At 40.5% G+C, this 21,064-nt stretch overlaps 1 protein-coding gene across 2 annotated transcripts in view; it reads left to right on the top strand.

The window, feature by feature from the left end:
- The window catches only part of ACSL3 (acyl-CoA synthetase long chain family member 3), an 80,726-nt gene that overhangs the window by 32,913 nt on the left and 26,749 nt on the right, over positions 1-21,064 (top strand). For both annotated transcript variants that reach the window (XM_024763173.1, XM_024763174.1), the window contains one exon: positions 16,484-16,900. In XM_024763173.1, coding sequence (XP_024618941.1) covers positions 16,523-16,900 — 378 coding nt within the window. In that variant the 5' untranslated portion in view covers positions 16,484-16,522. The remainder of the gene's footprint in view (positions 1-16,483; positions 16,901-21,064) is intronic.

Below are 21,064 nucleotides of genomic sequence, written 5' to 3'. Positions count from 1 at the left end.
CACATTGAGCGTGTGTGTGTGTGTGTGTGTGTGTGTGTGTGTGTGTGTGTGTGTGTGTGTCTTGGTTTGAGCAGTTAGTTCTCCTTTACATGGTGGGAAACTTAACCCAGATCTGAACCCCTCTCCTCTTTGTTGGATCAGTCTGTCCACCACCAGCACAATCTCACAGATCACCCATATCGTCTTTAGACTATATATATGTTAAAAAGGACTTTTGTTGTTGTTAAGATAGTACGTTCACGTGATTCAAAATGAAAAGGAAGTAAAGGCTTTCCCCTACCCCTTTCTTGCAACTCTTCTTTTTCTCACCATGGAGGCAATCTGATTAGAAAATGTTAGAATTTTTTTTTTGAAGTGGACCATTTTTAAAGTCTTTATTGAATTTGTTATAATATTGCTTCTGTTTTTATGGCTGGGAGGCATGTGCGATCCTAGCTCCCCGACCAGGGATTGAACCTGCACCCCTTGCATTGGAAGGCAAAGTCTCAACCACTGGACCACCAGGGAAGTCCGGAAAATGTTAGAATTTTTGAAATGGAGTTTTAGAAGTCTTCTCGTTGAGTGTTTTTTCTTTGTGTGTGTATGTGTGTTTGTGTGTGTGTGTTTTTAAGCAGGGAACTCTTTCCCTACCCCTTTTCCCTTCACCCCCAAAAGGAGAGGGATGTACCTTATAAAGAAGACAGAAATGGGTTCCTCAGGGCATTTAAATCTCCAGTGTTTGATGGTTGTCAGTGCTTCTAAATCAGTCTGGGAGTCCTTTACATCAATAGAATATAGCCTTGAAATAGATCTAGTTGAATTCCATCAACGTTAATGGTAAGCAAATTAGGATTTAGTGACTTGGACAAGGACTCATAGCAATTGGTTGCAGAGCTGAGACTGGTGTAGGTGTGTATTTGTGTATTCTTGTGCATGAATTTGTTTAAAATCCTTGTTCTGTAACAAGCAGAAAAAGGTATAAATTTCCTTGCCTAATTTCTTTGTTTCTTGTTTAATTTTATGCCGGGACACAGCATTTTTTATTTTTTGAAAGAACGTCTGGCTTGGACTTTATTTAGAAAAGGAAAATGGAATAAAAGTTTTCAGACATATATCTGTATTTTCAGATTACTTTCTGTTATAGGTTATTATAAGATATTGAATGTAGTTCTTTGTGCTATACAGTAAATCCTTGTTGGTTATCTATTTTATATACAGTACTTTGTAGCTTTTAATCCCATACTCCTAATTTTTTCTCCCCGCACTTCCCCTTTGGTAACCGTAAGTTTGTTTTCTACACCTGTGAATCTGTTTCTGTTTTGTATAGATCCATTTGTATTATTATTATTTTTACCCTTTGAGAAAGCTGAACATTTTTTTTTGAAGTATAGTTGGTTTACCGTGTTGTGTTAGTTTCAGGTGTACAGCACAGTGATTCAGTTTTTATATATATATAAAGAATATATATATATAAGAATTCATTTATGTATGTATAAAGAATATATATACTCAGTTATACATGTAAAGAATATATATATACTTTTCCAGATTCTTTTCCTTTATAGGTTATTACAAAATATTGAGTATAGTTTCCTGTACTATACAGTAGGTCCTTGTTATCTATTTTATATATGGTAATGTGTATATGTTAATCCCAAATGCCTAATTTATCCCTTCTCCCCTTTGGTAACCATAAATTTGTTTTCTGTGTCTGCAGGTCTATTTCTGTTTCGTAAATAAGCTCATTTGTGTTTTTTTTTTTTTTTAAGATTTCACATATAAGTGATACCTATGATATTTGTCTTTCTCTGTTTGACTTACTCCACTTAGTAAGATATTCTCTAGATCCATCCATGTTTCTGCAAATGGCAATATTTCATTCTTTTTTATGGCTGCGTAGTATTCTATTGTGTGTGTGTGTGTGTGTGTGTGTGTGTGTGTGTGTGTGTGTGTGTGTGTGTGTGTGTGTGTGTGTGTGTGTGTGTGTGTGTGTGTATATATATATATATATGACATATTCTTTACCCATTCTTCTGTCAGTGGACATTTAGGTTGCTTCTGTGTTTTGGCTATTGTAAATCGTGCTGCTGTGAACATTGCGGTGCATGTATCTTTTTGAATTAGAGTTTTCATCTTTTCTGGATATATGCCCAGGAGTGGAATTGCTGGATCATATTGCAGCTCTATTTTTAGTTTTTTAAGGAACCTCCGTACTGTTTTCCATAGTGGCTGCAACAAATTATTGATATATTCCCACTGACAGTGTAGGAATATTTCACACCCTCTCCAGCATTTGTTATTTGTGGACTCTTTGATGGTAGCCATTCTGACAGGTGTGAGGTGATACCTCATTGTAGTTTTGATTTGCATTTCTCTACTGATTGGTGGTGTTGAGCATCTTTTCATGTGCCTGTTGGCCAGCTGTATGTCTCCTTTGGAGAAGTGTCTTCTGCCCATTTTTTGATTGGGTTGTTTGGGGTTTTTTGATATTGCGCTTTATGAGCTGTTTGTATAGCTGTTTGTATATTTTGGATAGTAACACCTTGTCAGTCTCATTGTTGCAAATATCTTTTCCCATTCTGTAGGTTATCTTTTTATTTATGGTTTTCTTTGCTGTGTGAAAGTATTTAACTAGATTCCATTTGTTTATTTTTGCTTTTATTTCATTTGCCTTGGGAGACTGGTTAATTTATTCCTAGTTTTTTTTTTTTTGACACAATTTTAAATAAGAAAATTTTTTTAAACTGCTTTTCAGTTTTTAATTTATATTTATGGCAAAGACTTGAATTTTCCTCCCTCCTTTCTTCCTCCCTTTCTCCCCTTTTCTCCTTCTTTCCTTCCCTTTCTTCCTCCCTCCCTTCCAATATATGTCTTTAGAGTCAAAATCTTATTTTCTGAGGTTAGAATAAATATAAGCCTCATAGTTTTCTTGAAGAGACCAAACTATTATTTCCTCATCACATTTCCTAGTTGTGAATTGAAAGTTCATTTAATCCAGATGGTAATATGACTCATCCCTCTAAAAATGTCTTTAATAGACTTTCTGGCCCAGAATTTCTTGAGCTTTTTAATTTGTTGTATTAAGGAAGTACTTAACATGGATTAGTGGGCTCAGTTTTCAGCTGTACAGTCTAATTTCATTCATAGAATAGTAATAGCTGTGAGGTCAAATTTTTAAATTTGTGAAAGATTGTATTAATATTTGAAGTTTTATAAAGGCAAAATCTTTTTCAGTGAAGGAAGAGTGAGAACCAATGCAGTACTGAGTCAACATAGTAAATTAGCTTATATGTTGATATTTGTAAGAATTAAAAAAAACTTTCCTACAGTTAGGGTCTGGGTGTTTTTTGTTTGTTTTTTTGCAGCAGTGCACACAGTCAGTGAATGTTTTAAAACCATTCTCCTGAAGCAGATGTGTATTTTTCATATTAGGATCTTAGCATTGGGAGGCAGAGAAGCAAACATGTTCATCAGAGCCAGGGTCCCGCCTCTAAAATTCTTTTCTGATAGCAAATCATAATTGCTGGCTGCATTTTCTATGACGATTCAGTAAAGTCTAGTTTTGGGAAGGAAGTCTTTCTTTCTGCCCTTCTTGACCCCAGTTTCTTATTTCAAAATAAGTAATTTGGATAATTTATCAGGACTCTTGGTTTCTGTAGAATGTATGTGACTGTGACAGTTGTGGAAGGGAGAATCTATAAGTAGTGAAGGGCTTTTTATCTTTTTTCTACCCCTTTTTTTAAAAAGAGTTTAGGGTGTGTGGGAAATTAAAAAGTTTGGGTTGGCTTTGGAGTCAAACATGTTGGTTAAAATTTCACCTCATCTGTTAGATGTGTCTTTGGGCACGATCTGTTTGAAAGTGGGTTTTTGTGACAATTAGATGATATGAAGCTCCCTACATAGTACTTGATTGCTTGGTACTCAGAATTGCTTCCCATTTATTGCAAGCCTGGTGAAAAATTCTAGTTATGCTTTACGCCAGCAAATACAGATTTCTTGATATTCATCGCTGTGCAATCCACTTACACTTCATTAGAAAATGCTAAGCTGTATTTTTTCCCAGATGTGAGTAGTTATATAGTATTGATGCATGTTTGGGTGTGTAGGCTACAAGGAAAATATAGAGGAGGAAATAGGACTGGGTTGTGGGTAAGGTTAAGCAAGAAATAAATTGTCTGTAGGCATCAGGATGCCCCCTCTGGAGCATTGTTTTGTCACCTCCTCTCTCTCTTTGGGTCACTCCCTCTGCCTTCAGTGAATTTGTAGGAGAATTTCCAAGTTTAGGGATTCTTCCCCTGCTCTGGAAGTTGAACTTTCAGGTGGCTTTTCTTGGTGGGGGTGAGTGTGGAAGCGTAAAAGACTCTGTTGGCAGAGGGAATATAATTGTGTTAATTGACCTCTTCCCTCCTGTAGATATTGCAGATGTCTTAGATTCAGAGTGACTCCCATTTCCATTGTTCAGTCTTCCAACTTGTGGAGGTTGATGGATTGAGATACTGCTGTGTTGCATCTCTCCTGAGCCTATGACCTTCTTGTAGATGAACCAGATCTAAGCAGGTAGAACCATGGATATGACAGTATGAACTTGATCCCTTTGGCAGCCTATACCCCGACCCCCCCCCCCAATAATTCAGGCATTTATATTTTTTTCCCTGTTACGAAAACATGTTGTCTCTGGAAGCTGTTCATATGAGAATTTGTAGCTTTTTTAGGCAGGGGGGCAGCATTTAAAGAAAAGTGGGGACTTAATACAGGTTGTATGACTATGATATTACTGAAACCCCTTGGTAGCAATTTAAAACATAAAATTTTATCTTAACATCAGAATTTCATATACTCCTGAAGCATATTATTTGAAGGTGGTTATTAATCTCCATTACTTTATGCACAGTCATTTTCATAACCCCAACTTCTGTCTTCAGTGTTCTGACAGTTACCCACAATCCTGTCTGCCCTCCTTCCTCGTCCTCCACTCTCCAAGTCTCCCGTGTTCTTCTTCTCAAATAATAGAGGCCACACTTGGAGAGATTTTTCTTAAACTTCATCATTATGATTTTAAACAGAAGCTAAATAAAATTATATGAGATCTGGAAAACTTATTTTGATGTAATATAATTGACCATTTACATAAAACGTTTTAAAAACATATTTCAGGTGTTTGAACCTAGCTAGTTGTAATCACACAGTTTCACATTTAAAGATTTAGTGTTGGCTGATCTAGCATTGTGTAAATAATGATGGGTCATTTTCTTTTAGTGTTAATCTTGACTCATCTTGTTATTCTAATTAACAGTTCTGAGAGCATTGGAAAGGTGGAAGTTATCATGGTCTTCAAAGATTAATGTACTTTGACCAATTATAGCTGCATTTAAATTTTTTTAGAATTAACAAGATATGTGGAAGTCCCTCCAGGTTAATTGCAGGTACATATAACTTGTTTGTGATGGCTGCATAATTGTCCACAAATAATTGTCCATAATTATTTGTAATGGCTGTATAAGTTCTTTAGCCATTGTTTGATTTTAGATTTTCTGATTTTAATTGTTAAAATTTTCCACAATTTTCTGATCTAGTAGGATTTATTCAGCAATTCAAGAATTAGGCAGCATCCAATCTAGCAGACAGAAAGGAGCTCCAAAGAGCTGTACAAAGCAAGAGGTTTTTGTAGATCACAATGAGCAAGAAAAAGGAAGTTATACTGGGCATTTGCTGATTGGTTAAAGCAGGCTTATTTTCCTTTACATGGTGCAAAGGGTGGTATTGGAGCTGGGTCAGGTAACTTGTGCTGAGCAGGCCAGACTGATTGGGTGACCTATGCCTGCCTTTTCTGGGAGAGCTGAGCGTAGAAACTTAGCTAAGTTTTGCTTCGCTGATGTGGGGCTTAGCATGAGCGACTCCATCTTGGGCCTAATCTGATTAACAGTTTTTTTGCCTTTGAAACAGTACTACCACATCCTCCAAGCTGTGCCTTCAGACTGTACTACTTACCATACGTAATTCCTTTTTGTTACAGTCATCTATCCCCTTATTCCTTAAATATAGAACCTCAGGCTTCCTGTGACTCTACTGCTATCCTATCATGATTCTTAGCGTTTTCAATCCTTCCAGTACCACAGCCTTTCATTTCCTTAACCTCCTGTCCTTAAATGATCTCATATTCCAGTCTGCCTCTGCTTTCCCTTTCTCCGTTACTATAATCTAGACCTCTCCGTGATGGATAACCGTACGGCCTCAGCAGTCTCAACTTCAGACATTCTGCACAGACCATTACCTCCTGTGGTTCCAACTCACACCCTTTTAGTGCCTCACCTCCAACAGTTCTGTGACTAATTCCACTGATCTGTTTCCTCGTAAATGCTTTCCCTCCTCGTGGCCTTCCTTTCTCAAGTTAAAATTGCCTTATCAGTCATTATACTGACTGCCTTGGAAACAGACTTAGTTTACTTATCTTTCCTTTCTTTACCCCTGCTTTGTTCTGGAACTTGCCTGATGAAATCCCATCCTTGGTTAATCTAGCTCTCCCTGATCCATATTTATGCTCTGTCCACTGACCTTGGCTGGGAAGCACACAGCCGGCTTGATTGGTCTCCCTTGACATCCACGGCGGCTGACCTCAGGTGGGCCTTTCGAGCTGCCAGGCGATCCTGCTCTGTCCCCTGCTCCATGCGCCCTCCTGCTTTCCTAGATGACTACTTTATACTTAATTTTTTAAACTTTTAATTTTATATCGGAGTATAGCTGATTAACAGCAAAGCAACTCAGCCATACACATACATGTATCCATTCTCCCCCAAATCTTTCTCCTTAATTTTTTAATACTTTCCTTTTTTCCTCCCTCTCAGCCGGTGATTTTTTTCTTCCTGTTACTCTGATAACATAGAAGCACCCAGAAGAGGATCTTCCACCAGCTCCTGTTAGCATTTCTACCCACTCACATGCATCTGCCTCCCTGTTCCTATCTAAGGCCAACCTCTTCCACTTGGGTACCATGCTCACCCTCTCCTACCCAAGGATGTGACTGTCTTCTGCACACAGCTGACTCTTGGTATCGGTGGGTTCTGTATCCGTGGGTACAGAGAGCTGACTGTACTGTACCGTTTTATGTAGGGGGCTGGAGCATCCCATGGGGTCATGAAATGGTCCTCTGAGGTTTCTGAGGAATGAGTGTAATCCTTTCCTCTTTTGGGTCATAGCTATCACTATGCAGACAAGCTATATACTATCTCCTATTTTTATTTTTTTGACTGCCACGTGTGGCTTGTGGGATCTTAGTTCCCTGACCAGAGATCGAGCCTGGGCCCTGCAGTGAAAGCTCCAAGTCCTAACCACTGGACTGCCAGGGAATTCCTGTTATCTCTTAGTTTTGAAACAAAAGGAACTGCTTTGTCCTGTCCTAGTACTTATTTCTCTACTCCTCTTCCTAGAGCTCTCTTCCTGTTCTTTCTCGAACTCTCTCCAGTTGGGCTTTGATCTTTAACCACAGTTCTTTTCAAGGTCAGTAGTGACCTTCATGTTGTTAAATCCAGTGTCTGATTCCCAGTCCTCATTTTTTTTTATTTTTAAAAAATTGTAGTAAAATATACATAACAAAATGTACCATTGTAATCATCTTTGAGTGTATAGTAGGCATTAAGTATATTCACATTGTTCTGCACCCATCACCATCAGCCATTCCCCAGAACTTCCCCATCGTTCCAAACTCTGTACCCATAAAACATAATTTTCCATTCCCCTGCCTCCTCAGCCCCTGGCAACCACCATTCTACTTTGTCTCTTATGAATTTGCCTATTTTAGGTATGTCATGTAAGTGGAATCAAATATTTGTCTTTTTGTGTCTGCCTTATTTCACTTAGTGTAATGTTTTCAGGGTTCATACATGTAGCATGTCTCAGAACTTCATTCGTTTAAGGTTGAATAATTCCATTGTGTGGCTGCCACATTTTGTTTATACATGTATGCGTCATGGATATTTGGGTTGTTTCTGTCTTTCGGCTGTTATGAATAACGCTGCTATGAACTTTGGTGTGCAGATATCTGTTAGAGTCCATGCTTTCAGTTCTTTGGGAAATATACCCAAAAGTGGAATTGCTGGATCATATGGTAATTCTGTGTTTAATTTTTTTAAGGGACTGCCAATCTGTTTTCAGTAGCAGCTGTAACATTTTACATTCCCACCAGCAGTGAATAAAGGGTTGCAGTTTCTCCACCTCCATCTCCCAGCCAATGCTTTTTATTTTCTGTTTTGTTTTTTTCTTTTTTGGTAATGGCCATCCTAATGGGCGTGAAGTCTCATCTCATTGGAGGCGTGGCTTCCATTTATCTTTGTTGACAACACGTGTAAAGCGGATGAGTCCTCCTTGACTCCACCCTCCTGCTTCTCCTCTGTCAACACCGACCCCTCCTCTCATGCTCTGTTTGCTGGCCCCTCTCGTCCCCGAGTCCTCTAAACATTGACATGCCCCAGGATCTGATGTTTGTACCTCTTCTCACTCCCTAGGCCATCTCAGCCAGTCTCATGCCTGAAATACCACAAATAGGCTGAGAATTCCCAAAGTTAACCTTTCACAAAACAGAACTGCTCTTCTTCAAAATCTCCTCCTGCAGCCTTCCCATCTCAGTAAATGGCAGCTCAGTAGTTTTCAACGTCTCAAGCCAAAACCCTGAGAGTCACTTTTGACCCCTCTTTCTCTCTCGCTGTATACAGGGCTGTACCTTCAAAATAGAGTCAGGTCATTTCTCACTGCCGCCTCCGTCCTCCTCCTGGTCTAAGCCAGTGTCATCTCCCCATCTGATCCCTGTCAGATCTCCTGCAGCAGCTGCGGTCTTCCGTGTCAGTACTGTTCTCACAGTGACAGGCCCTTCAGGATCCGGCCCCTTTCTCACAGTATCCTCTCTGACCTTGTCTCCTTTCACTGTCCCCCTCTCTCCCGGGGTTCAGCTAGAGTGCTCTTCTCCTAGATATCCGCTCGTAACATCTGAGATGCCTTTTCTTTTTTTTTCTTTCTTTTTTTTTTTTTTTTTATATTTTTCTTTTTTCTTTTTTTTTTTTTTTTTTTGCGATACGCGGGCCTCTCACTGTTGTGGCCTCTCCCGTTGCGGAGCACAGTCTCCGGACATGCAGGCTCAGCGGCCATGGCTCATGGGCCCAGCCGCTTCGCGGCATGTGGGATCTTCCCGGACCGGGGCACGAACCCGTGTCCCCTGCATCGGCAGGCGGACTCTCAGCCACTGCGCCACCAGGGAAGCCCCTGAGATCCCTTTTCTTAACTGCTTTCTAATGCAACAGTCCTCTCCTCCCTCAAGTTCATTCCCTTTAACCTGCTTTATTTGTTTCGGTAGCTCCTGTTACCTCTCGGTATTTAGTTACTTGTGCGTGGTCTGCTTGCTTCCCATGTTTTGTTCATGACTGTGGCTTCATCCTGGGTATGGAGTCTGTGTTCAATATTTATTTGGCAAATGAATGATTGAATCTTTGTTTATATGTTTAATAAGCATTTGCTTTTCCGTAGACTAGAGTTTGAATGTGGGATTGCAAAGGGTGTGTTTTGTGTGTTTTAAATATTAATACTGTACTGCTGGAATACTTCAGTGCACTCTGGATATATGGTAGTCTTTTACATATTTGTGAAACTGTTGGATGCAAATTAGTATGGTTTCATTTTAATCTTGATTACAAGTTCAGGAGAATATTGTCTGTATGTATTAACGATCTGCATTTCCTCTTTTTTGGCTTCTCTGTACATATTCTTTGCCCAGTTTTCCTTTTTGTTGCTTGAATTTTTTTTTTTTTTTAATTTATAGGAGTTCTTTCTATATTCTGTCATGGCATTTTTTTGTTTTTTCCTAAATCTTGTTTTCCTTGTTTTAATTGAAGTATAGTTGATTTACAACGTTTCAGGTGAAGAGCATAATGACTCATTAATATATATTCTTTTTCAGATTCTTTTCCATTATAGGTTATTACAAGATATTGAATATAGTTCCCTGTGCAATACAGTAGGTCTTTGTTGTTTATCTATTTCATACCTATCAATAGTAGTATGTATCTGTTAATCCCAAATTCCTAATTTATCCTCTCCCGCCCTTTCCCCTTTGGTAACCATAGTTTGTTTTCTGTCTGTGAGTCTACTTTTGTTTAGTAAATAAGTTCATTTGTATCATTTTTTAAGATTCCACATACAAGTGATATATATGATATTTGTTCCTTTTTTATTTAATTTACTTTTTATTATTTTTTGGCTGTGTTGCATCCTCATTGCTGCATGTGAGCTTTCTCTAGTTGCAGCGAGCGGGGGCTGCTCTTTGTTGTTGGGCGTGGGCTTCTCATTGTGGTGGCCTCTCTTGTTGCAGTATACGGGGCTCTAGGCACGCAGACTTCAGTAGTCGCAGCACGTGGGCTCAGTAGTTGTGGCTCGCGAGCTTAGTTGCTCCTCGGCATGTGGGATCTTCCCAGACTAGGGATCGAACCCATGTCTCCTGCATTGGCAGGCGGATTCTTAACCACTGCGCCACCAGGGAAGTCTCTGATTTTTTAAGTTGTGTTTCACCATAAAGAAATGTTAAATCTTTAAAATTTATGTGGAATTAATCTGTAAGAATTGATGAGAAAATTTTGAAAAATATGGCTAGTGAGGGTCTACCAGCTATTTAAAGCAGTAGTTCTCAAACATAAGTGCACATTAAAATCACATGGTTGCTTTTTAAAACTGAGTCTGCCAGTAGTTTTCAGCTTATAGGTATTGGGAAAGAAAGGAAGGGAAAGGTATGTCTGAGGAATCTTTATTTAAAATATACTCTAAGGTAATTCTGATCTGATTGGTCCATGGATCACAGTTGAAGAAGCATTGTTGTAGATCTGTCTTTGGTGTAGTGTGGTATTAGCAAAGCAGTAGACAGGTGGATCCAAGAAACAGAACAGCGTCCAGAAACGAATCCAAGTGTGAATGATAACTTATTATGGAAGATGACATTCTGATTAATTGAGAAAAGGATGGTTTATTTCATAAATGGTTCAGACAGTTCACCTGAAAGGAAAAGTTAGCTTTTTCCCTTAAACAATAGAGAAAAATAAATTCCATGTTGATTAAAGATCAAAATATAAAGATTTTGCAAATACTAGAAAAAAATATAGGATACCATTAGTTTAACCCTGGGGTTGGATGAGGCCTTCTGAAACTAAATTGGAAACCTAGAAGCTGTGAAGGAAAAGATTAATAGATTTAATAGTTCAAGTTTACTTTCTGAAAGGTGATGCTCATATTCTTTTTTTTTTTTTTTTGCGGTACGCGGGCCTCTCACTGTTGTGGCCTTTCCCGTTGCAGAGCACAGGCCCCGGACGTGCAGGCTCCCCAGCCATGGCTCACGGGCCCAGCCGCTCCGCGGCATGTGGGATCTTCCTGGACCGGGGCACGAACCCGTGTCCCCTGCATCGGCAGGCGGACTCTCAACCACTGCGCCACCAGGGAAGCCCAATACTCATATTGTAAGATGTGGCAGCATAATAAAGTAGCCGTGACTGGTTTCCTAGTGTGCATGAAGAATGTTGCCTGCCACATTAGTAAACAAAGGATGTTGTGGCCGTCAAGCCATGAGCCCATTCAGGATAGAGAAAAACAGAATAGTGGCCCTACACAGTTAAGGTGCATATCAAAGGAATGATTTCAGTGAGCCCAGACTCTTGCATCTTCCTATATATAGAAAAGCATTAAGTTCATTAACTTGATGGTTTTTTTTTCTTTAATTAGCAGAAATCTTTTGATATTCAACTACGTGATTTGTTTTTGCAGAACTCCTATTATACCCTGGCTCCTTCCTTACCTCTTTGGAACAGTCTTTCAGAGCTATCTGAGAGCCTGTCTCCTGGGCTTAAAGTCCTCAGTATGTCTGTGGAATAAAACATAAACACTCGACTTCTTGGATGTGCGTTTTTTTCAGTTGACACTAGTCTACATTTTCTGTAGCCATTGAGCAAATAAGATGCAATTGACCAAAGTTTTGTTACTTTACCTAGTTTATCTAAAACATTTTAGAGAAGTTAAATGTCTTAATTGCATGTGACTGGTACATCTAGGCTACGCTTGACACCATTAACTCTCCCCTCCCTTGACTTTCATGACACTGCCCTTTCCAAGTTCTCCTACTTTATTGGCCTTTTCCATGGGATTTTCCTCCTCTCAGTCTTGGCATTAGTTTCCCTCCAAAGTTTTCTGTCCTTGAACTTATCTTGGAGGTCTCCTGTGTGTTCTTTTTGGGCAGCTCTGACCCCTCTTAACTTTCACAGTTTGTGTATTTGGATGACTCACAGACATCTTAAACCCATTATTTTCAAGACTTGTATTCATTTCCTTTCCACCAATCATCCAGCCACTGGCCAACCTCTTCACTGTTTGTATTTCTGTCTCAGTTGAGCACCCTAGCTGTTTTCCCTCCTTTCACTGCCTCTGCTCTGATTTGCAACTTTATTCTGTTGACGATTCAGATACAGTACCATCCTCACTATGTTAAGCAGAAAGATTTCATTTGTTGGGAAGGCTGGAGGAACAGCTGCTACCCTTGCCACCCTCTGGGCAGTTAGGAGCCAGGAATCCTAGCTGCTGCTCCTTGTCACACCCACCATAGCCTTGTGACCTAGGAGTAAATGATTACTTGTTGTCTCTTATGTAATTTCCTTCGCTCCAGTTTCTGCTGCCTTCAGGTTATCCTCTGCATAAAGTTATTTTCTAATACCGTGTGTTTATGTACATTTGAATGCAAACTAAGTTTCTTCCTCAGCATCAAAGGCCACAACAATTTGACCTTTAATATTTGGGGCCTTTAATACCCTGCCCTCATCTCTCGTCTCCTCATCCCTACCCTGCTCTACTGGGTGGCTGATTATTTCCTGAACACCTGCTGGTTTGGGGGCTTGTTCAAGCTGTGTGGTATCATCTATTCAAAATCTCCATTCCTCTGCCCTTCCTGTCCCTGGACTTTTAAGATCATAATAAATTGCTGTTTGCTTCAAGAGGATGTCTCAGAAAAAGCCAGAACTAGCCTCTACCTTTTACTGTACTCTTCTTGAAACACTTTATACTCAATGATTAGTACTTATTAAAGTTTCATAGTTTTAGTTCTTATATTTAGGCCTGTGATCCATTTTAAGTTAATTTTTTGTATGGTATAAGAAAGGGGTTCGTCTTCGTTGTTTTAGGTGTAGATGTCCAGATGTTCCAGCACCATTTGTTGAAAAGACTGTTCTTTCCCTATTGAGTTTTTCTGCCATCTTGTTGGAAAGACTCTTCTTTCCCTATTGAGTTTTTTTTTGCCATCTTGTTGAAAATCAGTTGTCCATAATAGAAAAGTTTATTTCTGGACTCTCAATTTTATTGTTAATCTATACATATGTACTTTTTCTAGTACCACACTGTCTTGATTAATATTGCTTTGTATTAAGCTTTGAAACTGAGATGTGTGAGCACTTCAGCTTTGTTCTTTATCAAAAGTTTTGGCTGTTCTGTCTACTTTGAATTTCCGTGTGAATTTTAGGATCAGCTTACAAAATTCTCTAAAAGTCAGCAGAGATTTTGATAAGCATCGTGTTGAATCTGTACATAAGTTTGGGGAATGTTGCTATTTTAACAATACTAGGTTTTAAAATCCATAAACAGGATGTTTTCTATTTAGGTCTTTAATATCTTTAAACAATGTTTTGTGGTTTTCATAGTACAAAGTTTGCACTTCTTGTTATATCTAATCCTAAGTATCTTTGAAAGTGTTGTAAGTATAATTGTTTTCTTCATTTTCCCATTATTCATTGCTAGTGTGTAGAAATACAGTTTATTTTTGTATATTCATCTTATGTCCTGCAACCTTTGCTGAATTCTTTGTTTGTTCCATTAGTTTTTCAGTGGGTTCCTTTGGATTTTCTATATTACAGTCATATCCTCTGTGGATAGAGAGAGTTTTTTAAATCACAGTTATTTTTAAATTCAAGATGCAAACATGCAGAATTAAATTTCAGAGTACTTAGTGAGATAACATCATTCTCCTGGGTTATTAAGGTGCATCTATTCTTTGCAGTTCTGATGTCCTGAAAGTATTAGGGCCGTTGTTTTCGTTGTGCCACTTTTCTGTACAGAAACCTTCAGTGGCTCCCCATGCCCTTTCTGGCAGAAATCTAGATTCTTTGGACTCAGTTCTTCAGGGTACTGTACTACACAATACGTTGTTGAAGAAAAGAGCTTGGAATGGTGAACAGAGCCCAGAGATCAGTTGGGAGTCCTGGCTTCTTCCTCACCAGCTGTGCATGAGCAAATTCGGAGGTGTCCCTTTTCTTGTAAAGTTGCAGAGTTTGACTTTTAATTTTTTAAGAATGGTTTCCTTTAGTTCTCTGAACATATTTATAATAGCTGCTTTGATGCGCTGTCTGCTAAGTCTGACATTTGGATCCTTTCAAGGAGGACTTCTGTTGCTTGCTTTTCTCCCTGTGTGTGGGTCATACTTTCCTGTTTGTTTGCATGCCTCATAATTTTTTGTTGTAGACTGGACATTTTAGATACTTTTGTAGCAGTTCTGAATACTGATTCCGCCTTCCCCGTTTCTGCACTTTCTTGTTTGCTTGCTTGTTTGCTGACTTGGCTGACCGGTTTTGGTGAAGTTTACTTTTTCTGCAGCGTGCATCCTCTGACGGGGCTCCTTCAAGGGCACAACCTTGGGAACACGCACAGTTACTTTGAAGTACCTTCTTTCAGGGGGTGACAGCATGGTGGTTCTTGTAGGGCTCCCGTTAACGGTCTGCCTCCCTGGTGTGCGTCTTGGCACCACACCCAGCAAATATTCTCCACTGATAGCTAGTCCATTGTTTTATTGTTTTCCACAGTGCCCTGGGCTATAAGTTGCCCCACAGGGCGATCCAGTTAAATTAGATGGTCTTTGTAGGGGTTGTGTTTGAGGCCAGTCTTTGAGCTGCGCTAACTCTAGGAGGGCTCTTCCTAGCTGTCTCTTTCCATGATTCCATTGAACTTCTCTGGATCCTTTCTTTTGCTTGTTCCTGTTGTGGAACTACCAGCCTCATCTTAGTTGCTCACCACTAAAGTCTCCATTGTTTTCCATAGTGCTATTAGGCTTGAACTTCTCTGTTCTCTGTTCCAACTAAGGTCAGTCCTCTTAGGGATTGCTGAGTGGTTCTGTGTTCTTTCAGCCTGCTTCTCTGGCCTGGGGAGAACCTCTGTGCCATTGCTCCAGAGCCAGGGGCAGGGGCAGGGGCAGCAGCTTGTCCTCTGCTCTGTGAGTGGAGTCCTGGGCTTGACTGTAGCCACTGGTCTCTAGAGCTTCTCTCCCTGCATCCACCTTACGAATCACGGTGCCCAGTAGTCTTGGTCTGCTGTGTCTGCAGTAGAACTTCTGCCCTGAGTGGAGACTGGGTGAAAGAAGGGATTCCTCAGATCTCTCGGCCACACTTTCCTAGAATAGAATTTCTACGACATGGAGATGAAGAATGCTAGAAATCATAATCCTGGATTTAGAGCTGGGTGGAGTAATCAGTTAGTAGTTAGCTTCAGTTTTGTTTCTTCAAAAATGATACTATCACCTACCTACCAAACAAAGGCTGTGTCCTCTGCCTCGTGTTCTTCTTCCCCACTCTCCCTCTCCCTTTAAGTCTCAGCTCAAGTATCACTGGCCAGGGAGGCTCTCGTGGACCACCCACATACTAGAGCACCTCTTTAGCCTTGCCTGGTCACCTACTGTTTCCCTTACTGGGTTCATTTTTCCCTCTTAGGGTTTCTCACCATCTGGTGATATTTGTCTACCTCTCCCAAGGGATGTATAGGTTCCATGGGAAGAGAGACTTAGATTGTTTCCTTCACTGTACTTAGAACAGTGTCTGACACATAGTAGATTCTCAATAAATATGATAAATGCAACATATAAAGTGTCCAAAGTCTGTTGTCTTCTTGCTTCACAATTTAACCTGCCTAAATTGAAAAATATCTAGAATCACTGTGGGAAGTGAATTTCATATTGTTTGCTAACTCCAATTGCTTGTTGCTGCCTAGAGTGGGAGAAGTGGGCTCCCTGGGAAAGAAAGCAGTGATGATTCAGCAGTGGCTGCAGGGGTCGGGAGAGAGGAGAGTGTGGCGTATGTGCTAAGTGTCTGCCATCTCTAATGTAATGAGACACTGAAGAACAGGAAATGGGTGCATTGTTGGTCTCCATTCTCTTGTAGGTCTTCTGGCTTGCTTCCTCTTCACCACTGGGAAGTATTTGTGGTTACTTGGGGTTGTTGGAGAAGCCACCTGTTTACAGAATGATGTGGAAACTTTTCTGTAGAAATCCCATTGTTAATAGATATGGCATAAATCTGTATCCTATAAATTATATCAAGAGTGGACAGGACATTGCTGGCGGCCAGTATACTAGCTGCTGCTTATTGGGAAAAAAAATCGTGTGCCTATCTGATATGAAGACTTTAAAGTTACTTAAGAATGATTTTTTGACTAATAACTTTCTTTCTTTTCCTTCTAGATTCTTACAGAAATCTGTTAATTCTACTTTTTGAGCACTATGAATAACCACATATCTTCAAAGCCATCGACTATGAAGCTAAAACATACCATCAACCCCATTCTTTTATATTTCATACATTTTATAATATCACTTTATACTATTTTAACATATATTCCATACTATTTTTTGTCTGAGTCAAGACAAGAAAAATCAAACCAAATTAAAGCGAAGCCTGTAAATTCAAAACCTGAGTCTGCGTACAGGTCTGTTAACAGCTTGGATGGTTTGGCCTCAGTATTATACCCTGGATGTGATACACTAGATAAAGTTTTTATGCACGCAAAAAACAAATTCAAGGACAAAAGACTCTTGGGAACACGTGAAATTTTAAATGAGGAAGATGAAGTGCAGCCAAACGGAAAAATTTTTAAAAAGGTAATGTGGTTTTTTATTGCCTTTGAATTGGCTCTGAATAGAATGTACACCTAGAAATGGTGGCAGGGGACAAGCACGGCCTGCTTCTGTTGGAATTTGCTCATGTGGCAGGAGAAATGGGGTAGAAGGGGACTAGACCGCGCTTTTTTCTCCTTCTGTACCCCCGGCATGGATTTGTTCCGAATTTTCACGAAGACCTTGAGATCACTCACTGGTGTGGGGCACTTCTGAGCCTGAATGGCTACCAGGACTTGGAATAGAATGTCTAGGGCAGTTTGGGGTTTGAAACTATATTCCCTGGTAGTTCCAGAAGCACCTGTGAGCTCGAGATTGCTCTGGGTTTTGGGGTGTGACCTGCTTTTTCTGATTATAATGTAGGTTCCATTGGATACAAAGTACTTTGGTACTTTGGTTTGTGGCAAGTGCTTTGGTTTTCTAAGAATTTCTTTTCACAGATATAGAACTTGCCATTGTTGATTTGAAACAGAGGATAAGACCTCCTTAGAGGCAGTGTAACAGTGCTTAAGAGCCTGAACTCCAGATACAGACTGTGGGTTCGAATCTCGGCTTTGCCACTTACTAGCTGTGTGTGACTTCCGAAAAGCTACATAACACATTTGCCTCAGTTTCTTTAACATGGAGGTGATGATCATTGCTGACATTTATTAGCATTTCTTGTGAGCCAGGCTGTTTTAAGAGCTTCACACACATCAGCTTATTTAAGACTTACACTAGCCCTACGGGTTAGTGTGATCGGGATATCCCTCCTTTACAGATGATGGCACTGAGGCACAGATAGGTTAGGTAACTTACCCAAGGGCATTATAGCTAGCAGGTGGTGAAGCTGGGACCAGAACCCAGGGTGTCTAGCTCCATACTCCTTAAATAATCCCAGCTCAGAGTTGTTGAGAGGATTAATAGATAGAGAAAGGGAGTGAGAGTGTGTGTGTTTGTGTACATTCTACAAGTATGTGTGTGGAACAGTTTGTGGTATCTAGTGTAAATGCTCTAGATTTTATTATCATCTTGGGAATTCACTGGGCAAAATTGTATGAATGAATCTAAAGACTTGTATCAGGGAGTAGTGCAGCCCTGTGAAGGGTAATAAGTATAGAAATGTCATGAAAATGCTGTTTATGAACTTGGGTATGTGAGTTTCTTATAAACGGTTCTTGAAGTTCTGGTAGGTGAGAATTGAAGATAAAGTGTTTTTAGAGGCAGTAAGATGATCTGTAGTTAGCTGATAATTTGGTTAGGTTATAGGTGTAATACCTGTGTAGGCACAGTTGTTTTTCCCTTACCCTCTTTTTCCAACTACATCCTGACTCCTGCTGTCTTTTTTCTGTTAATCATGAAGGGACTCTCAGATCTTGGAGGAGAGTCCAAGTAAGCACAGCTATGGAATGAAATGCTCAGATTTACTCCTGTTACTGCAGAATGTGGGGAGGGGAGTGAGAACGGTGTTGTTTGACTTAATGGTCCATTAACGTTGCCACTTACCACACAAATTCCAGTCGTCATCTTCTAAATGTAAAGGAGGTGGCACGCAAGTTAATAATCAGTGACGCCTAGAAACTCAGAAACATTATTTTAACTCTAGACGACAGAACCTGTATGTGTTCCTAACCTTCAAATGGAGTGATGTTTTATCCTATTGTGCCTGGAACCCTCCTGACTTACACTGGTTGTTCTGGCATTAATAGTGCCCCCTACAGTCGCCAGCGTGATTTGGATAAATCCTGTGGTCACTCTACTTTTAAGGCATTTTCCCTGTTTCTTTTGGTGACTTAGTTTTGCCTCACGTAAATAATTTTCCCCCCCTTTTTTTTGCTAAATTAAGATCTAGCTGGGGTTAGTTAATAGCACATTTCGAGAAATTGAAGTCATGTAGTTAAGCATGTTTGATTACTCTTCTCCAGCCTATAGATTATAATTTGCAAGACACTTTATCATAATGATGTGTCATATTTAGTTGCAAGACACTTTATCATAATGATGTCTGATTTTTGTCATATTTAGTTGCTACTCTTTATGGTGTACCTTCCTTGATTCTGTCTTTGCGAGATCTGGTAGTTATAAAAGGTACTGAAAACACTACAGTTTTTAAGTGCTAAAGTTTTCCACTCCTCTGCCTTCTTTTCTGTGCTTTTTGTATCTAAAATAAACATTCATTTTTGTCCTTTGACAATTCCTACTGCTATTTGAATTCAAAGATTGGGTTCTCTTACTGTTAATGAAAGCATATATAACAGAAATCCTGTTTTAGCAGGAAGCTTATTTTTTCTCTAGTATCCTGCACACACTACAGGACAGTGTATGCAGGATACACACACTACATGCATTTTATGGAGCTAGCACTTTCATCCAGTACTCATAGCAGCAGACTGGTTCCCAACTATATAAAAAGGAGAAGAATATGGTGGACATGAAATTCTTTCTTAATTCAGGTGTCAGTATAATTAGGACAAATAAAATTCTAGAGCTATCATAGTTGTTCCTTAAATATGGCCAGATAGGGCTTCCCTGGTGGCGCAGTGGTTGGGAATCTGCCTGCCGATGCAGGGGACGTGGGTTTGTGCCCCGGTCCGGGAAGATCCCACATGCCGTGGAGCGGCTGGGCCCGTGGGCCACGGCTGCTAAGCCTGTGCGTCTGGAGCCTGTGCTCCACAGCGGGGGAGGCCGCGACGGTGAGAGGCCCGCACACACACACAAAAAAACGTGTGGCCAGGTAATGCAATGGACACAAGCAAAGTTCTTCTTCTTCTTCTTTTTTTTTTTTGCGGTACGCGGGCCTCTCACTGTTGTGGCCTCTCCCGTTGCGGAGCAACAGGCTCCGGACGCGCAGGCTCAGTGGCCATGGCTCACGGGCCCAGCCGCTCCGCGGCATGTGGGATCCTCCCACACCGGGGCACGAACCCGTGTCCCCTGCATCGGCAGGCGGACTCTCAACCGCTGCGCCACCAGGGAAGCCCTTCTTCTTCTTTTTTTAAAAAAATTAATTAGGTTGTGCTGGGTCTTAGTTGTGGCACATGGGCTCCGTAGCTCTGGCTCACTGGCTCCCTAGTTGTGGCTTGTGAACTCTTAGTTGTGCCATGCCTGTGGGATCTAGTTCCCTGACCAGGGATCAAACCTGGGCCCCCTGCATTGGGAGCACAGAGTCTTAACCATGGCAGGACCAGGGAAGTCCCGACAAGCAAAGTTCTTATGCCCTGTGCATGGTTGTGTGTGTGTGTGTGTGTGTGTGTGTGTGAGAGAGAGAGAGAGAGAGAGAGAGAGATCGGGCCCAGCCGCTCCGCGGCATGCGGGATCCTCCCACACCGGGGCACGAACCCGTGTCCCCTGCATCGGCAGGCGGACTCTCAACCACTGCGCCACCAGGGAAGCCCTGTATTCATTGTTTATTCAACAAAGAAATATTTGAACTCTAGTAGAAAAGCTAGAAGATGAGAGAAACCATTTTCAGTTAGCACCCTTTTCTGTCTATACTACATCACTGTCAGAGGGTGTGCCTACCATTGACATTTGCCATTAACTTTGCATTTGTGATTCATCAAACTTTTTTCAGAAGTCTTTAATATAAACTCTGGTGTAGAAAACACATATTTTTTCTTGTTTGAAATTAGACTCATTGGGAAAGTAGGTTTTGTGTATCATAAACAAAGCAAATATTTTTTGTTAGCCTTACTTGAGAAGGTGTGCTGTACCACTCGTTAGCCAAGACTTCAGTTTCTGTTGGTCTGCCCTGCTACTGTAGCAGTGGTCTGTAGACTGGATAAGGGGGTATCTCCACTGTGTATTAAACTAGGCTGCCCTGCCCTTGGTTTCTTATTTAACACCCATTGTATTGCAGCAGGAGCTGCTGCTATGGAAGGAGAGTGAAAAGGGGACCTTTCACAACCTGCCCTTAGATGTAAAAATGGAGTTGCTTAGGCAGTGTGGCCTCTGCCCAGAGTGCTTACTAAGAGTGGAACACATACGTAATCTTGATGGAGGGTACCTTCATTTAATAGTTTCCATATTTGAAGATAATCTTATATTGGAAAATAAAGCTAGTGATTAGCAATATCTAAAAGTTTTCTCCCTGTTTTGGGGGACTGAGCTTTGGGGATTAACCCTAGAGTGTATCTGGCATGGTTGAAACAAAGATGCCCAAAGCTTTATTTC

This window comes from Neophocaena asiaeorientalis, unplaced genomic scaffold, assembly GCF_003031525.2.
Source record: "Neophocaena asiaeorientalis asiaeorientalis breed wild unplaced genomic scaffold, Neophocaena_asiaeorientalis_V1.1 scaffold86, whole genome shotgun sequence".
Taxonomy (NCBI): domain Eukaryota; kingdom Metazoa; phylum Chordata; class Mammalia; order Artiodactyla; family Phocoenidae; genus Neophocaena; species Neophocaena asiaeorientalis.
This window is presented reverse-complemented; position numbering and strand designations above follow the sequence as displayed.